Source organism: Lynx rufus, unplaced genomic scaffold, assembly GCF_022079265.1.
Source record: "Lynx rufus isolate CCGP_SWC_20201006 ecotype Redwood Valley unplaced genomic scaffold, mLynRuf1.p SCAF_29, whole genome shotgun sequence".
Taxonomy (NCBI): Eukaryota; Metazoa; Chordata; class Mammalia; order Carnivora; family Felidae; genus Lynx; species Lynx rufus.
The window spans coordinates 1,495,975-1,515,233 of NW_025814844.1; the positions used below are offsets into that span (position 1 = coordinate 1,495,975).

General features: G+C 45.8%; 1 protein-coding gene across 1 annotated transcript in view; it reads right to left on the reverse strand.

The window, feature by feature from the left end:
- LOC124519793 (small G protein signaling modulator 1-like) overlaps nt 1-19,259 on the reverse strand; it is a 97,147-nt gene that overhangs the window by 64,755 nt on the left and 13,133 nt on the right. Inside the window, 1 exon segment of the mRNA XM_047090210.1 lies at nt 622-697. Within this exon segment, the coding sequence (XP_046946166.1) occupies nt 622-697 (76 nt within the window).

Consider the following 19,259-nt stretch of genomic DNA (forward strand, 5'->3'; position numbering starts at 1 on the left):
CTTATACATACACATGGATTAGAAGCTGAACCCTGACTGTGGGGACACATAAAACATGTGTCTGCAGCCATTGTTGAAGGACAGTTAAGAACCTGGCAGCACGGTTATTTATTTCTGGAATCTTGTGAGCACAGCTGGTTCAAGGATACAAGTCAAGCTCCGAGCCCTGGGCCTGCCTCCTCTGCTGAGCCAGCTGGACATGATCCCTTAGGATGGATCAATGGCTCCTGATTCCCTATGTCTTTAAAGCCCATCCATCTTCCCCCTTCATTTGGCAACAGCCACAGGCAGGGTGAGGAAAGGGTGCAGAGTCTGTCATCAGATGCGAGACCAACGTCACTAGGGGGATGGGTAGCCATGAACTGAGCCCACACGAGGGGAAGACAGTCCCTCCAGCATCAGCAGTGACTAACTCTTGCTGGGTACACAGGCCATTCTGCCTTTCTTCTCTCGACTTCTCAGTGGTTCCAAATTCCCTCACAGAGCCCCCGGGAATCCAAAAATAACTTCAGAGTCACAAAGTCAAAACACGGTGTGAGAATCCTTGCACAAAGACGCCACTCCCCCAAGGCAGCCCACAGAGAAAGAAGCCCCTTTCCAGGTCAGGGTCCATGGACTCACCACAGAAGGAGATGATGTGGCTGCTGTCCTCGTGGACAAACTTCCGTGTGACTGCCTCCTCCATGATCTGCTTCACCTGGAAGGGCAGAGGCAGTTGGATGGAGAGACCCAAACGCGACCCAGGGTGCGGTCATCCCCAAGGGCCGTGTCGTCCTTCCTGGCCCTCTGAGGCCATCTGGGGTGCTTTGATAACTTCTCTCCTTCCATGCCCTCCTCATGGCACCTTCTGCAAGTCTGAGGCCTGTGGCCTGTGAGAGCATCATGTTTTACTGAATTATTTCTTCAGGCTCTCTACCTGGCTGGTTCTTCTCAGGTGTTACACGAAATGTCATCTTCCTTGAGCCCCTTATCTGACACAGCCCTCCCCTGACACCACTCACACCCCGTTACAGTCCCTTCTGGGTACATATGCTATTCCTGTCCTGTTTACTTGCTTACTATTACCTTCTTCTAAGATATAAATTCCCTGAGGCCAGGGCCTCACCTATCTTGTTCACTTCTGTATCCATGGAGACTAGAACAGTGCCTGGCACATAGCAGGTACTCAATAAATATTTTTGGAAGGAAGGAGAGAAGGAGAGAAGGAGAGAAAGAAAGAAAGAAGAAAGAAAGAAAGAAAGAAAGGGAAACAAGTATATAAAAGTATCAGGAAGGCATAGTGATAAATCAGGCCTGGAATCTAGCAGCTCTGGGTTCCAATCCCTGCTCAGGCACCTACCAGTTGGGTCTGTGATCTCAATTTGGGAAACCGAGGCTCAGCAAAGTGAAGCAAACTTGCCCAGAGAAGTAAAGCTGGCCCAGAGCAGACACAGAATTCCAGGCTGTCTGACTCCCTGGGGGTGTGTTTTCCTACTATCCTCACACGCTCAACAAATCTTTTTTGAGCGCCCCTGATGCACCAGGAGTGAGGGACACAGTGCTGAAAGGGCAGCCGTGCCTCTGCTCACAGAGATGACTCTCCAGTGGCCTGAACACCCTTCTGCTTTGCTGGATTCTGGCCCCCAGTCTGCCCAGCATCACCATGAGGCTTTAGCCATGCATTTCTCCTCTCTAGAGGCTCAGTTTCCCCACCTTGAGGTTGAGGAGGCCAAGAATGACCTCAAAGGCCGGTCCCTGCTCTGCATCGCCAGGGCTGCGACATGGGGTAACAGGAGCAGTTCTGAATCCAACCCCCTCCATGAGCAGCCACTCCCTTCCTGGCTGCCCCGTGGCCTACTCGGCCTCAGCCAGGCCAGCTCAGCAGTGCACCCACCGGAGAGCGATCGCAGGCTCTCCATGCCCCTCTCCCCTTCCTTGTGGTTGCCTCCTGGAGGGGAAAACAGAACTCAGAGCATCCCTGGCCATGCCCTGCAGTGTCTGCCCCACACAACCGAGTCAGCACTCACCCCGTGAACAGCGCTGACCTCTGAGCTCAGCGGGCTCTAAGCTGGGCTTCACCAGCAGCATTTCCAAGTCTGAAAACTACCTAGCCAAACCCCTGGAATCGGCCCTGTTTACAGGTGTGAAAACTTGAGGGTCGGGAGACAAACTGGCCTACTGAAGGCCACAAAGCTAGGAAGCCATGGCTGGACTTTTGGCTTAGGACTTTTTTTTCCCCACATCTCAGCTCCAGCTGCCATATCCTGGCCACTGTGGCTACTGATTGTGTTTCCACAGTCAAATCACATCACCTCTCTGAACCTTAGTTTTCTCGCTGGGTGAAGGGCGTATAGGAACAGCACCTGCCTCATGGGGCTGCGGGAAGACTGAACAAGGTAACGCACACCATGTGCTGCGCACAGAGCCTGCTGCAGAGGGTGCCTGCAGTGTTACTTGCCTAAAACCTCACCTGGTCTCTCTATTCTGGCTGAAACAGTAACCTGTTCAGGAGAATAAAATTCCCCTGCTTCAAGGGTCCCCACAGTGGCTGCCCTCGAACACCCATCAGATTGATAAGCACAGAGCCTGACGCAGGGCTTGAACCCACGACTGTGAGATCATGACCTGAGCCATAAGACACTCTTTTTTTTTCAACGCTTATATATTTTTGGAGAGACAGAGCACGAGTCGGGGAGGGACAGGGAGAGAGGGAGGCACCGAATCCGAAGCAGGTTCCAGGCTCCAAGCTGTCAGCACAAAGCCCGACGTGGGGCTCGAACTCATGAACCGTGAGATCATAACCTGAGCCAACGTTGGTCCCTCGACTGACTGAGCCAGCCAGGCACCCCCATAAGAGACTCTTATGTTCAGAGAACAAACTGAAGGTTGCTGGAGGGGAGGTGGGTGGGGGGATGGGCTAAATGGGTGATGAGCATTAAGGAGGGCGCTTGTTGGGACGAGCACTGTATGTAATTGTATGTACATACATTGTATGTAAGCCAGTTTGGCAATAAATTATATTTTTTAAAAAAAGAGAGAGACACTCAACTGACTGAGCCACCCAGGTGCCCCAAACCATACACAGCCTCCAACAACCAACGGGTCAAAGAAGAAATCACAAGAGAAATCAGCAAGTATCTTGAGACAAATGGAAAGGAAAAGGCAATGTATCAAAATCCTGGGGATGTAAAGAAAGCAGGGTACAAGGGGCATTTACAGCTGGAAGTGCTTATGTTCAAACAACAAGGAAGGTCTCCAATCAACAGTCTAACTTGACACCTCGAGGAACTACAGAGGAACAAACAAAACCCAAAGCTAGCAGAAGGAAGGTCATCGCAATGTCACAGCAGAGATAAACAAAAGAAAGAGAAGAAATACAAGGGTAGGTTTTAACAAAACCAAGAGTTGAGGCTTCCAAAAGATCAGCAGAATTGACAAACCTTTAAGCCAGACTGACTAAGAGCAAAAAAATAAAAGAGAGAGAGAGAAAGAAAGACTCGACAAAAATCAGAATTAACACCAATCCTCCTCAAATTCTTCTAAAATAATAATAATAATGGAAGAGGAGGGAATACTTGCATTGCATGAGGCCGACATTACCTTGGAAAGCAAAGCCAAGCAAGTCATGACACAAACACTGGAGACCAATGTCTCCAAAGAGTGACTCCATCAGAAGGCTCAACAAAACACTGGCAAACAGAATTCGGCAGGATCCGGAGAGCTCCACAAGCGCCATGACCAAGCAGGATTTACTGCTAAGATGCAGCGAGGGTTCAAGGCACAAAAACCGACCAACGCAAGACACCAGCATTAACATAATGAAGAGAAAAGTACCACATGGGCATCGCGGCTGATACAGAAAAAGAATGTGGCAAAATTCAACACCCGTTCATCATAAAAACTCTCACCGAACTAAGAACAGGAAGAAACTACCGGTCACATATGAAAGTTATGAGCCAAATACAGAGCCTGGTCCCTTCATAAATACTGGTGAATCTTCGGCAGCGATGGCACAATGTGGTGCCGTGTTGGTACGTGACCCCCCTGCCATCCCATACGTGAGGAAACGGAAGCCAGAAAGGTTCGTGAATCTGCCAAATGGCAGGGCTGGAACTTGAACTCAAGGCTGTCCAGCTGCAAAGCCGGGACCTTTCCCCAACTCCACATTCTCAAAGTAGCTCATAACCATATGCAGTTCATTGGCTTTGGCTCCAGGGTAATGCAGAGCAGGGTTCTAGAGCCAGAACCCCAAGCCGTACCACTGACAATGTCCGTGACCTTTGGCAAGGCATTTGCCATCTGTGTGTATTGATTTCGTTAGCTATAAGGGACAGTGTTTTATCCGTGTCGTGGCAAGGGGACAATTAAACGAGATCATCTGTATGAAGTGCTCAGTAAGTGCTGTTTAAAATGTAAAAGACTCTTTATCCTCAAGAAAGCCTTCAGTTGAGCCCTTGTTTTTCCTGAGTGGAATGGACACTCCAAAATAGTCTTAGCAGCTACTGAGTTTTAATGGGTCTTAAGTACGGGCTTGGCAAATGTGGAGCTGAGAAAACGTGGAAGACTCGGCTCTCAGAGAGTGATGCTGGCCAAATCTGATGGCTTGAGGTTCTTAGAACACTAGAGCTGTCCACCCTCATCCACGTAGAAAGCAGAATGACACAGGGAGGAGGGGCGTGGTCAGGGGCAGAACTGGGACAAGGTCTCTGGGGTCCTCAGTTCCCATCCTGGGACCTGCGGCCAGGAACCGCAGGCCCACTGGGGTGACACAAATGTCCTTTTCTACCTGCCAAACGGCAACAAACGCTACCGCCATTTCCCGGAGCCCCTCATGCGGTGACCTCAGGGGAGACGCAGCCACACTGCACAGGAGACATCACCCACACGGAAAGCCAGGGCCCCTCCTGCCACTCTCTTCTCATCGAACCAAGGTGCTGAAGCCCAAGCGCTGCACTGGCAAAAGCTCCCGGAAGCCACACTGCCAGAGACCTGAGAAAAGCATCAAAACGCAGTGCACACGGATGTAGCTGCATTATTCACGAGGAGCATTTCTGCCGTCTTAAGCCTGAAAACACGACACACGTGAACTGATCTGAGTCAACCCTAGAACCATCAGAAAGCCCCAAAATATCTGCACCCAGTATTCCTGCATTCAACTGGCAAGCATTTTTGGAACCCCTACTTGGCCAGGCCAGTGGGGAAGTGGGAAGAGTGGGGGGCTGTGCTTTCTAGCCCAAGAATTGAAAGTTCAGAAAACAAGTTTCCTCTCCTGCCTTGGTGTCCCCCACAGTTTTTGCCGGTCCTGCAGCCTGAGCAGTCCGCAACATGGATGAGTCCATGTTTCTTCCCTTGTGCCAAGTCCTCCCATGGCTCCCATCTCACTTCTGAGGGTCACAAGACCCTGTGACCGTGTCTCTCCTCCTCCTCCATTCTTGTTCACTCCACTCCAGGCTCCTTAGCCTCTTCCCTACTCACTGTTCCCCACTCAGGGCCTTTGCACATGCTGTTCCCTCTGTCAGGAACACCCTTCTTGCATATGTCAGTACAGTCCCCTCCTTCCCTTTAGGTCTCAGTCCAAATGTCACCCAACCCTGACCACCGCCTCTGGAGAGCCCTTCTCACACCTCTCTACCCACTTTCCAGCTTTATTTTCCTCACAGTACTTGGGACTTCTAATAGCAGACACTGCCTTTTTTTTTTTAATACATTGAAGGTTTGTGGCAATCCTGCATTGAGCAAGTCTATATCAGCACATTTTTCCAACAGCAATTGCTCACTTTGTGTCCCTGGGTCACATTTTGGTAATTCTCACAATATTTCAAACCTTTTCATTATTATTATATTTGTTGCGGTGATCTGTGATCAATGATTATGACTCACTGAAATCTCAGATGATGGTTAGCATTTTTTAACAGGAAGGTGTTTTGTAGGGAAGCCTGCACCTCTCACTCCCTTTTAAGAAATTTATATAACAGGGGCAACTGGATGACTCAGTAGGTTAAGCGTCTGACTCTTGATTTTGGCTCAGGTCAGGATCTCATGGCTTGTAAGTTCGAGCCCCACGTCAGGCTCTGCCCTGACAGCGCTGAGCCTGCTTGGGATTCTTACTCTCTCTCTCTCTCTCTCTCTCTCTCAGCCCTTCCCCTGCTCGTGCTGTCTCTCTCAAAATAAATTAAAAAACTTAAAAAAATTATCAAAAAACTTGAAAAATTTACACATTATATACAATAAAATAAAAATAAAGTTAACAATTATACGACATAACATAGTATTAAAATTTTTTTAATGTCTATTTTTGAGAGAGAGAGAGAGACAGAGCACGAGTGGGGGAGGGGCAGGGAGACAGAGGGACACACAGAATCTGAAACAGGTTCCAGGCTCTGAGCTGTCAGCACAGAACCTGATGTGGGGCTCGAACCCACCAACCGCGAGATCATGACCCGAGCCGAATTCGGACGCTTAACCGACTGAGCCACCCAGGTGCCCCTTAAGATGCATACATTGTTTTTTAGACATAATGCTACAGCATAGTGTAAACATAACTTTTTAAAAAAGTGTTTATTTACTTATTTTGAAAGAGACAGAGAGAGGGTAAGCACAAGGGAGGGGCAGAGAGAGAGAATCCCAAGTAGGCTCCACACCACCAGCGCAGAGCCTGACCACAGGCTCAGATCCCATGAACCACAAGATTATGACCTGAGCCGAAATCAAGAGTCGTATGCTCAACCAACTGAACCACCCAGGCGCCCCTAAACATAACTTTTATATGCACTGGAAAACCAAAAAATTCCTTTTGACTTGATTTATCACAGTATTTGCTCTCTTGCAGTGGCCTGGAACCAAACCTGCAAGGTCTCCGAGATGTGCCTGCGTATATTTAAAATAGGTTTATCTATCTGTCCCCCAACTACATTCTATGCTTGAGAGCATGTGAACAGGGATGCTGCTTTGTTCCTTCTTTACAGTTCCTAAGCTATACCTGGTACATAGTAGATGTTCAGTAAATATTTGTGGAAGAAAGGAAGGAAGGAATAGAGGGAGGGAGATAGGGAGTTGAGAAGAAGGTAGGAAGGAAGGAAAGGAAGAAGTTTTCTTCTAAGAAACGGCAGAAAGGGTCAATCCTGGCCCCTACTATCAGCTGAAACTTTCTGGAGTTCAAGTCTAAGCAAGACCCTCCTTGCTCTGAAGTCTTCCATAGCTCCCCACTACCTGACAGAGCAAAGGCTGCAGCCTGGCATTCACAGCTCCAAAGTAAGCTGTAACTAATGACTTTCCTGCCTCATCTATCTGCCCCCACCCCCACACCTGACCCCAAGCCATGTTTCCAGGGTCTCTGATGAACCTCCATGAGGCCACTCTTCAGAGCCTGAGAAAGCAGGATTTGAATCCTAGCTTCTCCACGGACAGGCTGTGTGACCTTAACGTGAGCTGCTTAACATCTCTGTGCTTCCAGCTCCTCCTCTATCAAGTGGAGGAAATAATTATCCTCCCTCTCAGGGCTGTCATGAAGAGCAAAAGAAGGAACGCTTGGCATGCACTCAGCACAGTGCCTAGCACAGAGGTTTCTTAACCTCCACAGCAGTGCCGTTCCAGGCTGCACACTTCTCTGTGGTGGGGGCTGTCCTCGGCATTGCAGGAAGTTGAACAGCATCCCTGGACTCTACCCACTCAATGCCAGCAGCACTCTCATTTCTCACCACGAGAAATATCCCCAGACGTTGCCAAACGTCCCCCTGGAGTAGGGCTGCCAGATTTAGCAATGCATACTGACACTCCAAAAGTACTTGCTGTTTATCTAGAATTTGAATTTAACTGTGTGACCTCTATGTTACCTGGCAACCCTACCCGGGGGGCAACATTGCCACCCCTCGTTCATGAAGTGCCACTGGGTTAGACTGGAAGCACCATGGGGTTGACTCTCTTTCCTCCTATCTTCTTAGGAGGTAGAAACACTGGTTGACTCTCTTTCCTCCTGTCTTCTTAGCATGGGATGCCCTCCTCCCCCCATCCCATCACCCCACACCCAGGGGCTGGGAGGTGCATCTCCCCAAACACACCCAGCTCAGGGGCAGTGACAAAGGCTCCAGTTTGCAGAGGTACATGTGGCCTGCCCTCTAGCACTCCCCTCATCCCCACTCCCCCTCCAGAGGGTCGGCCCTCAAGCACCTGCCTTCCTTCCAATTAAGAGTCCTGCCAGGCCCAACTCAAGGCAAGAAAACAAGGCGGTTAGTCACTTGGCTTCCCTGACCAATTTGTGTCATGGGCAGGCTCCTTTAATGGCAGTCGTCATGGCAACGAGAAGCCAGTCCCTGCTGCTCTGGGAACCAAAACAAAATTAAGGGGTGGAGGCGGGGAGAGGAAAGGAGGGGAGGGCAAAGCGGGCCTGGCAGGAGCCAGGATGAGAGCGGGCTGGATCTCAACTGGAAGAAATCATGCTGAGGCCACCCTGTCCCCAGCTTTCCCTGGGCGACACTGGGGAGACAGACAAGATTAGATACCTGCTCAGAAGCAGCTCAGGCTAACATGGTGGCTGTTTGCCCATGGCTCATTCTGATAGGTGAGTAATTTTCCTCCTCATGGATAAACTCCCCAGACCCTCGTGAAGGGAAAGACAGATGCTTGCCTGAGACTGCGCAATTTACAAGCAATCAATTTTAGCTCCACCCTCTCCTTGCGCATAGCTCATGTCCTCCCCACTCCTTTCCTCGTGCTTTTAGGACAGGACCACATGCTCTGCCCCTCTGCCTTTGCCACCATTCTCCTTTTCTCTGTACTCCAGCCACTTCCGAGCCCTCTGTCTTCCTCAAGTTCATCGTGGTCCCTCCAGCCACAAAGTCCTTGTAGACGCAGCTCCCTCGGCCAGGAACGGTGTTCCTCTCTTTCCACCTCCTCCCTTTACCTAAAAGGGTTTATATGTGCTTCACATATCTTCTCAAACATCACTACCTCCAGAAAACCTTCCTGGGCCACCTACATGAGGTTACTTCACCCTGTTACACATTCTTGTGGGGCCAAGTGCCTCTCCTTCACACTGTGGTGCAAAGCCTGTAATGATCCTTTTAGTCACACTCAGAAGGTCTATCAGGGTGTGTCTACCATACTGGGATGTCAGCCTCAAGGGGGCAGGACTATCTTGTTCACTGCTGTGTCCGCAGAGCCCAGCCTGGTGTCTGGCACACAGATGCCCCTCAGTAAATACACGCACCAGAATTTGAACCACCAGAATTTCGAACCTCACCCAGAGCTCCTTCTTCGCCTGTTTCACGGTGCTAGGTCGTACTGGCTCCCCAGATCAGCACTGGACAGAGCTTCCAGCCCCACAGCCTCTGCTGACCTTTGTGGCTTCAGTGGCTTATCCCAAGCTTGCACACCTTGCCTAAAGAAACTCATTGTTGGGGTGCCTGGGGGCCTCAGTCAGTTGAGCATCTGGCTTAGGCTCAGGTCATGATCTCACAGTTTCTGGGTTTGAGCCCCGCATCGGACTCTGTGCTGACAGCTTAGAGCCTGGAGCCTGCTTCGAATTCTGGGTCTCCCTCTCTCTCTGCTCCTCCCCCATTCATGCTCTGTCTCTCTTTCTCCTTCAAAAATAAAGAAAAACATTAAAAATATTTTTTTGAATAGAAAAAATAAAAAGCAACTGACTGTTAAGCCAACAGTTCCAGAAAGAAGGGTGGGAGGTGTCTCTGGGCAAGGCTGTGACAGGCAGGGATGTGGCTCCTCTGAACCCAGAAAATGGGGAGAAGGAAGAGTTGACTTGACTGCTGGATTTCTAGGCAAAGAGCTTCCCTATGCCACTCCACTGGAGCCTGGCTCTCTGATACTGGGGGGAGATGCTCCCCAAAGAGGTGGGCAGAGAAAGGGAAGGAGAGAGGAAGTCGGCTTTGGTGGGACAAGGGCTTGCCCTTTGTCCGCTGGGCAGAGTGGCGCAACTCCACTACCAGGTCTGAGCAAAGGGGGATCCTACAGGGTTTTGAATCCCAGCTCAGTGCTCAGGGAGCACAGGGGACCGTGCAGCAAGGCAAGCCGGCCCCCCAGGCTATTCCGTGAGGACGGCCTAAACAGTGAGTTTTGAGACACCTCGTGTGGGCAGGAGAGACTGGGGTGTCGCCATTTCTCCCCCCATGACCAACATCGTGGGGCTTCAATGAATGGACAGTGAGCCTCAGTGGAGGCAGGCCCATTAAACCAAACCCTGCCTCTCTGTGCCTGGTAACTGCTTCTCTATGGGAGTGAGACTGACACTGATGGGACCAGACAGCCCCTCCCCTAGACCAGCACAGCCACCAGTCCCAGGCACCAACAGACAACTCTCCTCTGGTTTTGTATCTTAGTTTGTTTGTTTGTTTTCATTTGAATTATTGTTCTTTTTATCTTTTCTTTTCTTTTTTAATGTTTATTTCTGTATTTTGAGAGAGAGTGAGTGATCAAGCAGGAGAGGTACAGAGAGAGGGAGAGAGAGAGAGAATCCGAGCAGGATCCATGCTCTCACGGCAGAACCTGATGGTGGTTTCGAACCCACCAACAGCGAGAACATGACCTGAACCAAATTCAAGAGTCGGACGCTTCACCTACTGAGCCACCCAGGTGCCCATCTTTTCTTTCCTTTGCTTTCCCTCTCTTCTCTTTTCCCTTTTTTCTCTATCTACTCTCCTCTCTCCTCTTCTCCCTTTGGAATCAGCCTAGTAGTCTCAAGTTGACTTTGGGTCAAAGCTAATTATCTATCTATATCTATATCATCTATATCTATATCTATATCTATATCTATATCTTTTTCCTTTGTTCCTCTGTTCTGATTCTTTGTTTCTTTGATCGGGCATTTTCTCTATACTTTTCCAGATCTCCTTCTTCATTTTCCTCCTTCTCTTTCTGGATTAAGCCCTATAGCTCCTTTGAGTCACTGCCTGGTCTTTTTTCCCACTCCTGTCATTTCTCTCTTTGTTTGGGCTAAGGATTCTTCACCACCCTCTTCTCCTTTTTTCCAGGATTATTTCAACAAACAAACAAATCAAAGCACACCTGTGGAAGGCCCAAACCACCACTCCAAGTAGCGAGAAAAGCAGCCAAAGACGCACCAAAAGAGTGCACACAACACACTCCAAAAACATTTGTTCAACTGCCAGGCCCTGGACCGTGTAGGACCCCTTTTTAATATAGTAGTACTCGCAGGTGTGGGACACAGAACAAGCTATTAAAACACATAAAAGGCAGGGATCTAGCCAAAACAACGAAATCGAAGAATTCTCCTCAAAAAAAATTCCAGGAAGAAAGGACAGCCAGAGAACTGCACAAAAGAGACAGAAACAATATATCTGAGCACGTTTTTGGAAGAACACTCATAAGACGCATAGCGGGGCTGGAAACCAAGCATAGAAGACAGCAGACAATCTACTGCTTCAGAGATTAAGGACCTAAGGAATCGTCACGATGAATGCTGAAAACGGAATGTTGTAAACGAGTTACAAAACAAACTGGATGCAGTGACAGCAAGGATGGGAGAAGCAGAAGAGAGAATCGGTGAAATAGAAGATACAATTGTGGACAAAGATGAAGCAGAGAAAGGAACGAAAGGAAATTACTAGACCACGAGGCAGGTACTAGACATCTAATTGATTCGGTGAGATGAAATAATAGCCACATGATAGGAGTCCCAGAAGAAGAAGAGTGAGAGAAAGGGGCAGAAGTTTTATTTGAACAACTTATAGCTGAGAACTTCCCTCATCTGGGGAAGGAAACCGGCATCCAAGTCCTGGTGGCACAGAGAATTCCCTTCAAAATCAACAAAACCAGGTCAACACCATGACATGTCATAGCGAAACCAGAAAAATACAAAGATAAAGAGCGAATTCTGAAAGCAGCTAGGGACAAACGGGTCTTAATCTACAAGGGAAGACACATAAGGGTAGCAGCAGACCTGTCCAAAGAAACTTGGCAGGGCAGAAGGGAGGGGTGGGAAACAGTCAATGCCCCAATCAAAAGACACAGGGAATCAGAATGGATAAAACACAAAACAAAACCAAAGAACAAGATCCATCTATATGCTGTCAACAAGACACTGATTTTACACCCCAGGACACCTCCAGATTCAAAGTGAAGGTATGGGGAACCAACTATCATGCTACTAGAAGTCAAAAGAAAGCTGGAGTCGCCATACTTCCACCAGACTAGATTTTAAACCAAAGACAGTAGTAACAGATTCAGAAAGGCGTTTTATCATAATTAAGGGGTCTATCCATCAAGAGGAGCTAACAACTGCAAATGTTTATGCCCCCAAAGTGAAACGCCCACATATATGAATCGATTAATCACAAACATGAATAAATTTATACATACAAATACCATGATTGTAGACGACTTTAAGACTCCACACATGGCAACAGGCGGATCATCAAGGCAGAAAATCAGTAAGGAAACACAGATCCAATGTGTCATTGGACCAGATGTACTCAGATATACATACATATATATTGGCGTTTATATATACATTTATACACATAGATATCGATACAGATGTATTGAGATCTTCTCATTTAACAGCAGTAGAATGCACATTCTTCTTAAGTGCACATAGAACATTCTCCAATATAGATCACATCCTGGGTCACAAAACAGCCCTCCACAAATATAAAAGGACTGAGATCATACCATGCATATTTTCAGATCACAACGCTCAGACACTTGGAATCAACCACAAGAACAAAAATTGGAAAGCCTCCAAATGCATGGAGGTTACAGAGCTTCCTACTCAAGAAAGAATGGGTCCACCAGGCGACTAAGGAAGAAATTAAAAACCATATGGAAGCAAATGAAAATGAAAACACGCAATCCAAACCCTTTGGGATGCAGCAAAGGCAGTCCTTAGAGGAAAATACATTGCAATCCAGGCCTATCTCCAGAAGCAAGGATGGTCCCAAATACAGAAACTAACTTCACTCCTAAATGAACTAGAAACACAGCAGCAAAGAAAGCCCAACGTCAGCAGAAGAAGAGAAACAAGAAACAGTAGAGCAGAAATAAATCCTATAGAATCCAAAAACAAGGTTGCACACATCAATGAATCTAAGAGATGTTTTTTTTTTAATAAACAAAATTGATAACCCCCTAGCCACACTTCTCAAAAAGAAGAAAGAGAGGCCTAAACAGATAAAATCACAAATGAAAGACGAGAGATCACAACCAACAGCACAGAAACACAACAAGAATCCGAGGATACTATGAAAAAGTATATGCCAACAACCTGGACAACCTGGAAGACATGGACAAATTCCTAGACACCCACACACTACCAAAAGCCAAACGGGAAGAAATAGAAAACGTGAACAGACCCATAACCTGTGAAGACATTCAATCAGTTATTAAAAATCTCCCAAAAGATAAGAGTCCTGGGCACGATGGCTTCCCAGGGGAATCCTACCAGACATTAAAGGAGAGTTAATCCTTCTTCTTCTCAACAAGATACTAACAAATGTAATGCAACGGTATATTAAGAGAATGATTCACCAGGATCAAGTGCAATTCATTCCTGGGCAGCAGGGCTGGTTCAATATTCACAAATCAATCAACATGACACCTCCCATGAAGAGAAGAAAGGATAACAACCATATGATCCTGTCAATAGATGCAGAAAAAGCATTTGACAAAATACAGCACTCTTTCTTAATACAACCCTCAAGAAAATCAGATAGAAGGAATAGACCTTGGAACCATAAAAGCCACATATGAATGGCCCACAGTAAATAGTCTCCTCCATGGAGAAACACTGAGAGCTTTTCCCCTGAGATCAGGAACATGAAGGGATTTCTACTCTCACCACTGTTGTTTAACATAATGTTGGAAGTCCTGGCCTTAGACATCACACAACAAAATGAAATAAAAGGTACCCAAGTTGGCAAAGAAGAGGTCAAACTTTCACAGTTTGCAGATGACACGATACTCTATGTGGACATCCTGAAAGCCTCCACCAAAAAACTGCTAGAACTGACACACGCATTCAGCAAAGCTGCAGGATAAAACATCAATGCACCCAATCGGTTGCATGTCTATAAACCAATCATGAAGCGTTAGAGAGATCAAGGAATCAATCCCATTTACCACTGCACCAAACCATAAAATACCTAGCATTAAACCTAACCAAAGAGGTAAAAGATCTGTATGCTGAAAACTATAGACAACTTATGAAAGAAACTGAAGAAGACACAAAGAGCCCGGAAAATATTCCATGCTCATGGGTTGCAAGAACAAACATTGTTAAAATGTCAATACTACCCAAAGCAATCTGTACATTCAATGCAATCCCAATCAAAATAACAGCAGCATTCTTCACAGAACTGGAACAAACAATCCTACACTTTGGAGAGAACCACAAAAGACCCAGAACAACCAAAGTAAGGTTGAGAAAGGAAACCAGAGTGGGGGAGGCATCACAATCCCAGACTTTAGCCTGTACTACAAAGCTGGACTCCTCAAACGCACGGTATTAGCTCCAAACAAGCACAGAGGTCAATGGAGTAGAATACAGAACCCAGAAATGGGCCCACACATGTGTGGCCAACTAAGCTCCAACAAAGCAGGAAAGAGTAGCCAATGCAAAAAAGACAGTCTCTTTAGCTAATGGTGCTGGGAGAACTGGACAGCCACACGCACAAGAGTGAAACTGGACCACTTTCTTACACCTTACACAAACATAAACTCCAATGCATGAAAAAGCTAACCGTGAGACAGGAAACCATCAAAGTCCTAGAGGAGAAAACAGGCAACGACCTCTCTGACCTCAGCTGCAGCAATTACTTACTTGACATGTCTCCAAAGGCAAGGGAAATAAAAGCAGAAGTGAACTTTTGGGACCTCATCAAGATACAAAGCTGCCACACAGCAAAGGCAACAATCAACAAACCTTAAAGGCAACCGACGGAATGGGAGAAGATATGTATTCGCAAATGGCATATCACATAAAGGGTTAGGATAAAAAAGTCTATAAAGAACTTGCCACACTCAACACCCGAAAACCAAGTAAGCGAAGAAAGGGGCAGAGGACGTGAATAGACACTTTTCCAAAGGAGACATCCAGATGGCCAACGGACACATGCAAAGATGCTCAACATCACGCGTCATCCAGGAAATACAAATCAAACCCCACTGGGATACCACCTCAATCGGTCAGAGTGCGGTGGTGAAATTCACAACTCCAGAAATAACAGATGTTGGCGAGGATGTGGCGAAACGGGAACCCTCTTGCACTGTTGGTGGCAATGCAAACTGGTGCGGCCGCTCTGGAAGACAGTGTGGAGGTTCCTCAAAAAATTAAAAATAGAATTACCCTACAACCCAGCAACAGCACTATTAGGCATTTATCCAAAGGATACAGGAGTGCTGATTTGTAGGGCCACATGTACCCCAGAGTTGACAGCAGTTCTACCAACAATGGACAAATTATGGAAAGAGCCCAAATGTCCATCAACTGATGAATGGCTAAAGAAGAGGTGGTTTCTATATACAATGGAATACTACGACTCGGCCATGAAAAAGAATGGAATCCTGCCATTTGCAACACTGAGGAAACAACTGGAAGGTATGATGCGAAGTGAAATAGGTCAGTCAAGAGAAAGATATTGTATGTTTTCACTCATAGGTGGAATTTGAAAACTTCACACAAGACCATAGGGGAAGGGAAAGAAAAAATAGTTACAAATACCTAGAGGAGGCAAACCATACGAGGATCTTAAAAGACAGAGAACAATCTGAGGGTTGATGGGGGTGGGGAGTTAAGGGGGTGGAAAAAAGGGATGGTGGGCATTGAGGAGGGCACATGTTGGAAGGAGCCCTGGGGTTATCCGGAAGTGATGAATCACGGGAATCTACTCCCGAAGCCAAGACTACACGGTACACACTATATATTCCCTAACTGGACACTGAATTGTAAACTAATAAAAATAAAGAATAAATAAAGAATAATAATGAAAACAGGGGAGGGGCGCCTGGGTGGCTCAGTCAGTTAAGTCTCCAACTTTGGCTCACGTCATGAACTCTTGGTTCATGAGTTCGAGCCCCGCATCAGGCTCTCTGCTGTCGGCACAGAGCCTGCTTTGGATCCTCTGTCCCCCTCTCCCTACCCCTCCCCTTCTCCCTCACGTTATCTCTCTCAAAAATAAACAAACACTAAAAATATTTTTAAAGAGTAAAAATAATACAATCACAAAAGCAGGGGAAGAAAACATGAGATTCAAGATTTCACGTCTATATTCCAACATTAGTTTTAAGGGTGCAAACTATACGTTTACTAATATAGACAAATATTCATTTCTGTAATGAATGGCATTAAGAGTCATAAAAAGTTTTAACTGTGAAACACTAATTCAGGATTTTATAAGAATACTGCTTTTTAAAAATTAATCTTGGGATGCCTGGGTGGCTCAGTCAGTTGAGCGTCCAACTCTTAGTTTCAGCTCGAGTCATGGTCCCAAGGCCGTGGGATCAAGGCCGCATGGAGTCGGCTCGTGATTCATATGCTCCCTCACTCTCTCTCAAGAATCAACATTAAAAAAAATAGTAAAAAAAATAAAAAAATTAACCTTAAGGGACAAGATTTAAAAGTATAGAAGAGAAATACAGGATTACAGAATTTTGAGCCATTTTCCACTACTACCACAATGTCTAAGAAAAATATAAAAACTGATTTTAAACTTCATAAGTTTTATTATTCTACTGGGAACAGCATATGAAGAGCTCTAATTTCCTATCTACACCATATAGGAAGGTAGTTAAGGACCCGAGAAGGAATCTAGCATTAAGCAACTAATATATTTATGATCATCCAATTTGAAGATTTTATTTTATTTTATTTTTTTTTATATGAAGTTTATTGACAAATTGGTTTCCATACAACACCCAGTGCTCATCCCAAAAGGTGCCCTCCTCAATACCCATCACCCACCCTCCCCTCCCTCCCACCCCCATCAACCCTCAGTTTGTTCTCAGTTTTTAACAGTCTCTTATGCTTTGGCTCTCTCCCACTCTAACGTCCTTTTTTTTTTTTTTTCCTTCCCCTCCCCCATGGGTTCCTGTTAAGTTTCTCAGGATCCACATAAGAGTGAAACCATATGGTATCTGTCTTTCTCTGTATGGCTTATTTCACTTAGCATCACACTCTCCAGTTCCATCCACGTTGCTACAAAAGGCCATATTTCATTCTTTCTCATTGCCACGTAGTATTCCATTGTGTATATAAACCACAATTTCTTTATCCATTCATCAGTTGATGGACATTTAGGCTCTTTCCATACTTTGGCTATTGTTGAGAGTGCTGCTATGAACATTGGGGTACAAGTGCCCCTATGCATCAGTACTCCTGTATCCCTTGGGTAGATTCCCAGCAGTGCTATTGCTGGGTCATAGGGTAGGTCTATTTTTAATTTTCTGAGGAACCTCCACACTGCTTTCCAGAGCGGCTGCACCAATTTGCATTCCCACCAACAGTGCAAGAGGGTTCCAATTTGAAGATTTTAAAGTCTTCAAATACATGTGTCATTATCAAGCAGGACTGAACATTCCCAGGAGGAAAGAAGAAAGGGACTAAAAAAAAAATCAACTCACCAGTCTTTCTCAGTTTTAGACATGAAAGAATTTACATGCTAAATCGAACAACTGAGTCCCGGGGGACTCAGTCGGCTAAGCATCTGACTTTGGCTCAGGTCATGATCGCATGGTTCCTGAGCTTGAGCCCCACGTGTCAGGCTCTGTGCTGACAGCTCAGAGCCTGAAGCCTGCTTCAGTTTCTGTGTCTCCCTCTCTCTCTCTGCCCTTCCCCCGCTCATGCTCCATCTCTCTCAAAAATAAATAAATATGGTTTTAAAAACGTATCTATTGTCAGAAATCTTCAAAGAAGTAAAAATCATCTCCTACAAAGAATTTTGCATACTCTCTTGGCAACCTTTCCTGCCTTATGATTCTGTCATGACAAAGAGTTCATATTAGACAAAAATTTATACATTTTGAGTTCATTCATTTGGTATGTGTGTATGTGTCTATTCTATGCAAATTCTATTAAAAAAAAGAGTGGCACCTGGGTGGCTCAGCTGGTTAAGCGTCCAGCTTGATTTTGGCTCAGGTTATTCAAGCTCTGTGTCAGGTTTGACACTGACAGCACAGAGGCTGCTTAGGATTCTCTGTCTCTGTCTCTCTCTCTCAAAATACATAAACAGTTGAACACTTTTAAAAAAAGGTAAATCAGAATGCAGAAAACATATTTTATATATTTTTTCTTTCAGAGTGTGGAAGCTTAAGTGGCACCTGGGTGGCTCAGGCAGTTAAGCATCTTGATTTGGGCTCAGGTCGTCATCTCGCAAGCCGGTTTGTGAGTCTGAGCTATGCGTCGAGCTCTGTGCTGACAATGAAGAGCCTGTTTGGGATTCTCTCTGTCTCTCCCCTCTCTCCCTGTCCCTACCCTGCTTGCTCTCTCTCTCAAAATAAATAAATAAGCTCAAAAACAAAAAACAAATTCAGTGTTGCAGCTTCAAATTTAGTTTTTCATTTCACGGATAAAGAACCTTATTTACATCACTAGAAATTTTATTGAATGAAAAGAATAAATGTTTCTTTCTTCTCTTTCTACTCAAAAAGACCTAAAATATACCAAGATTATACCACACAGTAAGTAACCTTAGAAACCCCAAGAAAGACAATAGCCAAAAATTGAAAATCCGCCATCGATCCGGTATGGCCTAAACAGATTTCACTTTGCATTCCTTAGAAACACAGGTTTTGCTAAACTAAATACAGGATATCACCTTTATTAAACTGAAACGTAAGGGCAAAAATTTCTTCCAGTTCTTCACAGAAATCAGCTGTAAGTCATTCAGAGGAATCTAAGCATTTTTTTTTATTACCTGGCTTTTTTTTCTTCATTTGCACTTAAAATATTTTCTCCCACATTTTATAATTTAAAGAACATCTGCTCTGCCTTAATCCCACTATTGCTGCTGTGATTTGATGATACTTTCTCTCAACTCTTCATACTTTTAAGTTCATCTCGCCCCTCTAAAATGAATTCTTCCCCTTCACCCCCCTCCTCATCTTCATATGCATCTAGCTATTCTTTCCAGCTGCCTTCTCCTTCTTTGCTTCCATAAAGGCATCCCCGAGAATTGTCTACTCCCACCAAACTTTATAAATTTCAATCCTGTACCTTCCTCTCTGTGGTCATTACACTGATTTCTGTTATGATCTTGAGGACTTCCATTTCTTCCTAAGATCCTTTTCATCATTATAAGGAGCAAGAGGATGGTATG